General features: G+C 51.4%; 1 protein-coding gene across 1 annotated transcript in view; it reads left to right on the top strand.

Moving 5' to 3' along the window:
• Positions 1-339: 339 nt before the first annotated feature.
• DGKZ (diacylglycerol kinase zeta) overlaps positions 340-9,831 on the top strand; it is a 66,732-nt gene continuing 57,240 nt past the window's right edge. The window contains exon 1 of the mRNA XM_043970860.1: positions 340-654. Within this exon, the coding sequence (XP_043826795.1) occupies positions 404-654 (251 nt within the window). The 5' untranslated portion in view covers positions 340-403. The remainder of the gene's footprint in view (positions 655-9,831) is intronic.

Raw genomic sequence — 9,831 nt, 5'->3', positions numbered from 1 at the left:
ATCTGCCCCGCAGCCGTCCCGCCTGCGCGCCCGGCCGCCCGAGGGCTCCCCGAGAACGCCAGCCGCCCGCCCGCCTGCAGCCTGCCGGCCAGCCGGGGCCCCTCGGCCCGTCGCCTTCCCCCGGCCCGGGCTCCAGCTGCGGGAGGTTCTGCCTCCTTTTTGCCTCGGCCCCCGCGAGGGTCTTCAGGCTCCTCGCCTCCTGCACCTCTGGGGAGGGGACCACGCCGCCCCATCTCCCTCGGTGCCGCGCTCTCCCCGAGGGAGAACAGAGACCCGGAGAGGACCGACGTGAACTTGATCCCGGAGCCCGAGGCAGCGGGGGTGCTCACCTGCTCCCCGCCCCACAGGTGGCCCGGCCCGGGCGCAGTGCCCCGTATCCCCAGCCGAGAGGGAGGCCGGCACGATGGCCGAGGGGCCCAAGAAGGGAGGAGGCTCGGTCGCCGGCGGCGGGAACCCCCGGGACTGGACAGGCCTGAGCCGGGGAGCAGAAGCCGAAGAGGAGGTGGTGAGGCGGAGGTGCTGGCGGAAGGAAGGGGGCGCGGCGCGGCCCGAGTTGTCACTGCCGAGGCTGGCGTGGCCCCGGGGCACGACCGAGGACTCCCCGGTGGAGGAGCGATTTCACCAGCTGAATCTCAGGAAACAGGTGTCTTACAGGTAAGGGCACATGCGGGGGGAGTGGGGGAGGTGATGAGCCTTCTGGCTGAAATAGGACCTCACCTTGCACCTACAATCAACTACGGTAACCGTCTACCCTTCCCAGGATCTTGCCATACCCCCCAACCCCCTTTCTAGTCAACCTTTACCAGTGGAAGTGAGAGGCTCACCCCCCTGCCCCCCAATCGTGTAGGCAATATCCAGCAGTGAACTAGGGAGTCAGGCAGCGCTATCCTTTGGGTCATGACTGACGTTTGGCACGGGGACCAGGGCGAGCACACGGAGCAAAAAGATGCCCCACCCCCTTCTCTGCCAGTGGTGGGGGAAAGGGGGCAGATGAATGCTCAAGACTCCCCCCGCGCCTCCTGCCCCCTTGCCACTCCTGTGTCCTGTCCCCCTCCCAAGCTGGCCCTGGCAGCAGAAGGGGAGGGGATTCAGATTGCGGTATTTGCCCCCTCGTTGCCCATCAGCCGCGATTGGAGGAAACGTTTGCGGTCGATCTACCATCGAGTTTTTTCCATTACTTGGCTTGGGGGAGAGAGACGTGGGAGAAGGGGGTAATTATGACGTGAAAGGAGAACACAGCGGAACCCCATCTCCCGCCCCAGCCATGTGCACGATGAAGGCAGGAGGGAGCCTACAGCTAGGAGGGACCTTGGAGTTGATAGGGTCCACCTCTCTACTTGTAGGGATGAGGAAACTGAGTCTGAAAGAGAGCTAAGGACTCCCCAAGGCCCCAGAGGTCATAAGACCTGGGCCCTTCAATTCCAGATTCAAAAAACTATTCGATGGACTTCACAGAAAGCCAGACAACAGGGGAGCCTTCCCCGGGCTGAAACAAGGACTGCTGGGAAGGAGCTTCATCAAAGCAGCCCAGTCCTGGGAGTGTGGACAATTTACTGGGCCTGGCAGGCAGCCCACCCCAACCCTGCTCATCATTGTCTCTCCCTGTCACCTGCCACAGAACTGTGTGTGGTGGGTACCACGGAGCCCTCTAGGATCACCAAGGTGGCATCTTCCCCACTAGAAGGGTGGATAAGCATGAGAAAGAATAGACCTTCACCAGGGCAGGGAATGGGCTTAGGGAAATAGCCTGAACTCTGGCAATACCCTCTTTGGTCCCCACTCTCAATATTATATGGGTACAGTTGTGGGATGAGCAATCATGGGCTGAGGACAACTATCCCCGTTAATGTGCCAGTCACCTGGGGGTGGGGGAAGTCACCAGCAGGACCTGGGTCACAAAGCATCACCAAGGCAAAATAAACAGAACCGGGAGGAGGAGTTTGGCTGGGGAGGGGAGAAAAGAGGGGGGTGGAGGATGGGGCAAAGGGGCTGAAATAGATTAGGCTCCCAATCCCTACAGAGAGATGGGCTTGAAGAGTCTGGGGCCTCTGATAGGAAAATTCAGCCCTTTGGGGATCTGGGAATGTAGAATGAAAAGATCCAGGATAAGCAAGTTCTTTTCAGCCTGGGGGAGGGGGGTGGGCCCCCTGTCGAGAGGGGTGGAGGCATCCAGAAAGGGAGAGGTCAGGAATGGGAAGCTGGAGGGAAGAGAACACTCTATGTTGTGTGACTTGTGACATGTATTACATACATACCAGTCACTATGCTAAATGCTGGAGATACCAAGAAAGGCAATAATAATAATAATAGTAATAGTAATAATAATAGCTAGCATTTAAATAGCACTTTAAGCACTCCATATATATATATATATATATATACACACACACATAGACACACATAAAATCTCATTTGATCCTTACAACTCTGTGAGGTGGGTGCTATTATTATTATTCTTTTTTTAGGGATAAGGAAACAAAGGGTGAAATGGGTTCAGTGACTTACCTAGGGTCACTCAATTAAATACTTTTCTGAGACAAGATTGGCACTCCGGTCTTCCTGACTCCAATTCCAGCACTCAGTGTTTTTGCCTCTCTGAAAAAACAAAACAAAACAAAACCACTGTCCCTGCCTGCCCTGAGCTCCCATTGTAATAGTGATAAACAAGACAGTCCAGAAAAGATCTCTGTGACAGGGTAGACAGATAACACAGAGAGAAGACACTAGCAGGAAGTCTGGGGTGGGACTGAGGACAGGAAAGGCCTCCTTCCCTGATGGAGGTGCCACAGAAGGGGGCCCACATCACCTGGTCAGAGTTAGGTCATCCCACCTTTTTTTTTTTTTTTTTTTTTAGTGAGGCAATTGGGGTTAAGTGACTTGCCCAGGGTCACACAGCTAGTAAGTGTTCAGTGTCTGAGGCCGGATTTGAACTCAGGTCCTCCTGACTCCAGGGCCGGTGCTCTATCCATTGCGCCACCTAGCTGCCCCAGGTCATCCCACCTTTGAAAGTTCTAGATTGGCACTGAAAGACCTGGCTCCCCTCCCACTCACTTCAGAGGACCCTGATGTCAGAAGAGAAATGGTTTGGAAGGGGGAGGGGAGGGAGGGAAGGAGTGAGCATTTATAAAGGTCCTACTCTGCGCCAGGCATGGTACTAAGCAATCTGTGAATATCTCATTTGAGATATTTGAGATTATTTGTGTTTTACAGTAGAGGAAAGTGAGATTGAGAGAGATTAAGTGACTTGCCCAGGGTCACACAGCTAGTAAGTGTCTGATGGAGGATTTGAACTCAGGTCTCCCCAGTGGCAGTCCCAAAACTATATCTGCCGTGCTGCCTAGCTGCCAAGGAGAGGTGAGATCGTTCTCTGGCCAGGTCCTTGGAATTACATGGAAAGGGAATATGACAGGGCATCAAAATGGGAGGCGAGAAATCAAATCTGGCTGCCTCACTCTGGGGCTGGCCACAGAGCCCCCAAATAAGTTGGGCACTTCAGGGCTTTCTGAAGAAAACCAGCAGTGATTTCTCATACATATTGTACCTGATGGTCCACTCCATAACCCTTCTGACTTAAGGAGACACAGGACTGGAAAAGAAAGCCACTTTTCCAGTCCTGGTTAGACAGTGTGGGAGAGTAAAGAGTCCTCAGCCTTGAATTCAAATCTTGACCAAGCCACTTTAGACCATTTAACCACTACGTGTGTGCCTTACTCTCCTTACTTGTAAAATGAAAAGTTGAAATCGGAGGCTCTCTGAGCTGACAACCCTCATTTCTGAAGCACTCTAGGGTTTAAACGTTCTTTTCTCCTTGAGAAATGGGCCAGAATTTAGGGTTAGGGTTAGTTAGACCTGGGCCCAAATAAAGGAAGTAGTGAATGAGAGTGAGTGGCTTCAGCCTGGACTCTATCCTTTTGTCCCCACCCCACCCCCTGACCTCAGTTTCCTCCACTGTAAAACAGACATAGTAACACCCACCTCAGGTATCTCAAATGAGATGCTCAAACATTGCTTAGTACCATGCCTGGCGCAGAGTAGGACCTTTATAAATGTTCACTCCTTCCCTCCCTCCCCTCCTCCTTCCAAACCATTTCTCTTCTAACATCAGGGTCCTCTGAAGTGAATGGGAGGGGAGCCAGGTCTTTCAGTGCCAATCTAGAACTTCCAAAGATGGGATGACCTAACTCTGACCAGGTGATGTGGGCCCCCCTCTGTGGCACCTCCATCAGTGGGGAGGCCTTTCCTGTCCTCAGTCCCATCCCAGACCTCCTGCTAGTGCTTCCTCCCTGGGGTTATCTATCTCCAAAGTCCCTAGTCCAGGATTAGGACCCCAGTGTCCCTGGGAAGGGTTAAACCTCCCCACCCACCCTTTGGGAAGGATTGAATGAAGAGCCCTCCACCAGGAGTAGGGCCAGGAGAGATTCCTGAGCCTGGGATGGAAGGGAAGAAGGGCTCCACCTTCCATAGAAAGTCAGGCCCGGGGGCCTTCAGTTCCCTTTTGAGTCCGGTGTTAAGTAAGAAGCAACAGGCCCACCCAGGGCTCTGGGGGCCCACTGCCTGGTCCTCCAGCCGGCTTCCATGGTATTTGAGCACTGATCCTAAAAGATAGGTGTTCCCTTGCCCTTAGAATCCAGACAGGTCGAGTCTGCCTCAGAAAAAGGGACAGGACGGGATAGAAGGGAAAGTTAGCCCAGGGCCCCTTTCAGCTCAGTCAATGTTAATGCACCGTGCGCCTGTGCCCCAGGCACTGGGCCTTGGGGAGACAAAGACAACTATGAGGGCTGCCGCCCTCCCAGAGCCCTCTTCTTCCGGGGTTAGGACAGGGCGAGGCCATTGGTATGCAAACGATCTTTTAGTTTAGAGGTTTTTCCATAAGCCCGGGAAGGGGGAGGGGGCGGAGACTCAGCAGCACTAGGCAAGGGAGGGTAGGATGTCTCTGCCCCCACCCCCACTCCCATTACCCGGGTCCTTACAACACCAGGGGCAGGGCTGTGCAGTAGGAGGGGCAGGGTTTTAGCTTCAGAGGACAGGTGAGAGTGGCCAGAGAGGGGATGACCCATCAAGAGATGGAGAATATTCTGGCTTGTCATATAACTATGAGAAAAGGGTGTGAGAGCAAAAATAAGTCCACTGGGGCCATTTGGTTTTGGAGGGAGGAAAACCAGAGCCAGGTAGACTAACACAAGATGCCTGGCCACTTAGTACACAGTGCCAACAATAGTCATTCTCATTCACTCATTTACTCATTCATTCATTCATTCATTCATTCATTCATTCATTCATTCATTCATTCATTCATTCAATGAGCATTTAATAAATGTCGAGTACACACTGCACAAAAATGAAGCAGTCCCTGCCTGCATGAAGCTTACATTTGTTGTGGAAATCTTTTTTTTGGGGGGGGGGGCGGGGCAATGAGGGTTAAGTGACTTGCCCAGGGTCACACAGCAAATAGGTGTCAAGTGTCTGAGGTCAAATTTGAACTCAGGTCCTCCTGAATCCAGGTGTTTTATCCACTGCGCCACCTAGCTGCCCCCTCGTTGTGGAAATCTTAATGTCAAATTTTTGAGCTTAAAGACAGGTAGGTGGCTCAGTGGGTCCAGTGTTGGACTTGGAGTCAGGAAGACTTGAGTTCAAATTTGGCCTCAGACACTAGCCGGGTGACCCTGGGCAAATCACTTCATCTCTGCCTGTCTCAGTTTCCTCAAGTGTAAAATGGAGATAATAATAACACCTCCCTCCCAGAGCCATGGTAAGGATTAAGTGAGATAATATCTATAAAGAGCTTTGCAGACTTTAAAGAGCTATATAAATGCTACTTCTCATTGTTATTATTATCTAGTCCCGTGGTTCTCAAAGTGTGGTCTCCAAGAGCAGAACTATTTTCAGAATAATACTAAGGGAGGGAGCAGCTAGGTGGCGCAGTGGATAGAGCACCAGCCCTGGAGTCAGGAGGACCTGAGTTCAAATCCGGCCTCAGACACTTAACACTTACTAGCTGTGTGACCCTGGGCAAGTCACCTAACCCCAATTGCCTCACCAAAACCAAAACAAACAAAAAAAAATTTAGGGGCAGCTAGGTTGTGCAGTGGATAGAGCACTGGCCCTGGAGTCAGGAGGACCTGAGTTCAAATCGGGCCTCAGACACTTAACACTTACTAGCTGTGTGACCCTGGTCAAGTCACTTAACCCCAATTGCCTCCCTAAAAAAAAAAAAAAGAAAGAAAAAAAAGGGCCCTCAGAATAATACTAAGGGGTTTCAATTTTTGATACAGTAAATATACAGTTCATATATACATATATGAACAAAAGTTCTTTGTAGTATTCAATAACTTTTGAGGGTAAAGGAATCCTGAGAACATAGTTGGAGAACTGCTGATCTAATCAATTCCCGTGTTTTACAGATGAGGAAACTGAGTCCCACAGAGGTTAAGGGACTTCCCCAGGGCTACACAGGAAGCAGATGCCTGAGCTAGGATGTGTCCCCAACCCTTTCAGTTCCAAATTAAGTTCTATTCCCACCACACTGGCCACCTGAGTCAGTCTCTGGGTCTGCTGCGTTTAGGTACCCTGTCCTGAGAACTGGAGGGAATGCATACAGAAGGAAGCCGCTAGACAGAAATAGGGCTGAGTGAAGTGGTCCTCTAATTAATAGTGTTTCTAAGGAGCCACAAGCTTCACAGAGGGCTTTACTTAAATAACATCATCTCATTTCAACCTCCCAGCAAACCTGTAGGTAGCAAACCTGGTAGGTCCTCTGGGGATTTGTTATCCCATTTTACAGATGAGGAAAGTCACAGGTGAAGTGCCTCCCTGTTACCTTCAGGACCAAAGAGAAAATCCTCCGCTTGATATTTAAAGCCCTTTATAACCTGATCCATCTCTCCCTTTCTAGGCTTCTTACACGTTAACCCCTCCTTCTCCACAACCCGATGACGCTGTTCCTTTACAAAGGGCAAGGCTTCTCCCAACTCTGCTGCCCCTCCTGTCCCCTGCCTCCCAGCTGCCCTGGCTGCCTTTGACAGGTCAAAACCCACCTTCTGCAAGAGGTCTTTCCCACCCCCTCCCCCATTCTCTCTCAGATGATCTCCCATTTACACTCAGTCATGTCCAACTCTTCGTGACCCCATTTGGGGTTTTCTTGGAAGAGATACTGGATCAGTTTGCCATTTCCTTCTCCAATTCATTTTACAGATGAAGAAACTGAGGCAAACAGGGTGAAGTGACTTGCTCAGGGTCACACAACACATACCATGTATATCCAAGGAGGGTGGGATTTGCTTTTTGCCTTTCTTTGTATCCCCAGTAAGCACTTCATAAGTGCCCTGGTAACTTGTCCAAGGTCATACACATAGTAAGCATGAGAGGTAGAATTTGAACTGAGGTCCTCTGACTCCAGCTGTACAAGAATTTGTTTTGTTTGTTCCCAGAGGGAAGGACTTGGGAGTTGAGAGAGGAAATTGCAGGGAAGCAGGTTCCTGCTGGACAGGAGGGAAATAGCTCCTCCAAATTACTTGTCCAGAAGGAATGGGCTATCTCAGAAGGAAGGGAGTTTCCCCTCGCTGGAGGTCTTCAAGAGGAATCTTAACCATTTGTCAGAGAGATAGCAGAGGGGACTAATCCCTAGTCAGTTCCAGGTTGAAAAAGATGGCCTCTGCAACCCCAACTCTGAGCTTGTATTTGATAAGCATTTACCAAGCACCTACTATGTGTCAGGCGCTGTGTTAGGTCCTGGGGATAGAAATACAAAAGTGGGGGTTACACGGGGGATAGGAAAACAAAGGCAGTTTGTGCCCCCTTCCCAGGGGGCTCATACATGCAGGATATAAGTAAAACATACCATGATGGAGGGGGGGGGAGTGCTAGTAATTGAGTGAATCAGAAAGGAAGTTTGAAGGAGATGAAACTTCCGCTGTGCTTTGGGGAGAGCTAGGAATTCCAGGATGGGGAGGGGAGGAAGGAGTGTTTTGTGCCTATAGAAAGGCCTGGAGATAGGAGATGGTTTGTTGTTTCCCAAGAACAACAGGTTGGGCTAGAGTGGGAGGGGCAGGTTGTTTGAAGAGAGGAATCATTCTGAAAAAGCCAGGTGGGGCCAGACAGTGCAAGGCAGCAAATGCCAATTCTAAGGGAGAGATTAGTGTAGGCTGGGAAGGCTGCCTGTAGGAAGTGGGACTTGAGATGGGCTTTGAAAGATGGGTAAGGGTTGAAAAGGAGGAGGAGGAGAAGGGGGGGTTGGCACAAATAGGGAAAGAAGCGTGAGTACTGCCGACTGTTCCCCTGACCTCCTTTGCCACCCCACCCCACCCCACCCCCAGATTCCCCTTCCCATGGCGCATACTCATTGCTCCCCCCCCCGGGCCTCCACCGGGTGGGGCGTCAGCTGCCAGGGCATGCAGGGGCGGATGGCCCCCTGCTGCGGGCACACGGCTCCTCGTGGGAGGGGGCACCTGATCCAGCTCCCTCACTGCTATTTACCAGCCACTAAAAATAACCCACCGAGTGACAGAGAGATGGGGCCGATTTGTAATTTAAATAGCAACAGGATAAAGCAGCAAGCTGGGAGAGATCACATACTGTCCCGAATTAAAAATGCAAAACCTTGGGGGCAGGGAACTGGGAGCCGGGAGAGGGTAGGGAGCAGCTTGGGGGAGCAGGAAAAAGAGATGGGGAGCAGAATCCCTCCTGGGGACAGGGGCCAACTGCTGGAAGAACAGGAAGTGTGGGGCACTTCATCCCCTCGGTCTTCCTTTGTAAGGGTGGGGTTCAGATCTTCATTGTTTGGACCTCTCCTTCCCACTTCCCCTGGGCAACACGGCCTGATCTCCTTCCCAAAGCAGTACAGCAGTACAGCACATAGGAAATTGCCCTAGATTGCGGGTGGGGGATGGGGGGGATTGAGAAAGTTCTAGGGACAGTTCTGTCTTTGCTTGCTGTGTGACTTTGGGTGAGTCTCTTTCCCTTCTCCGAACGTGGGAGTTGGGTTAGTCGATCAGGATGGGGTCTCTTCTAGCTCTAACATTCAAGTGCTCGTACTCTGAGATTCTAACACACCCCAGCCTGTCCCCAGGGAGAGGGTCAAAGGCACAAGCTATCAGTTTGCTGAGCAGCCGATCTCAGAGGGATGGGGGGGGGGGGGGGAAGGTGTTGAGACAGAAGGCAGAAGTTTGGAGCCATGGATAGAGGGTATCGAACTTTAATTCGGTTCAACAGGCATTTAAGTGCCTACTCTGGGCAGGGCACCATGCTAAGCATCAAGGAGACAAAAGCAAAAACCAGAAGACAGTTCTAGCCTTCAAGCTTATGTCCTGCTGGGAGATAAAAGATGTAAACAGATCGCTTGGGCCTTGGTCTGTGATTTCTCTGGTCCAGGGTCACTCTGTAGGAGCACTGGATTCCTAGCACCATAAAACCACAGATTTCTTTAACTTATCATTTTAGAGAATCAGCTGGGCCACTGAAAAAGTGTGATTTCCCCCGGGGTGAGAGGTCAGGGATCAAGGTCTCACAGCTAATAGATGTCAAAACGGAACCCAGGTCTTCTTAATTTGTTTTTTTTTTTTGTGAGTCCATTGGGGTTAAGTGACTTGCCCAGGGTCACACAGCTAGTAAGTGTTAAATGTCTGAGGTCGGATTTGAACTCAGGTCCTTCTGACTCCAGGGCCAGTGCTCTATTCACTACGCCACCTAGCTGCCCCTGAAACCTACGTCTTCTTGATCTTGTGACCTCTCCGTCACAAGGAGAGGCTACCTCTCAAAACAGATTTGAGGAAAGGGTGTTAGAGATGCCTGCTCCAACCTCCAAAGAATGATATCGGGCCAGGCACTGGTCAGTCC

The sequence above is a fragment of the Dromiciops gliroides genome, chromosome 6 (assembly GCF_019393635.1).
Source record: "Dromiciops gliroides isolate mDroGli1 chromosome 6, mDroGli1.pri, whole genome shotgun sequence".
In the NCBI taxonomy this organism is placed as follows: Eukaryota; Metazoa; Chordata; class Mammalia; order Microbiotheria; family Microbiotheriidae; genus Dromiciops; species Dromiciops gliroides.
Note: the sequence above shows the minus strand (reverse complement) of the source record. Positions and strands in the feature narration are given on the sequence as shown.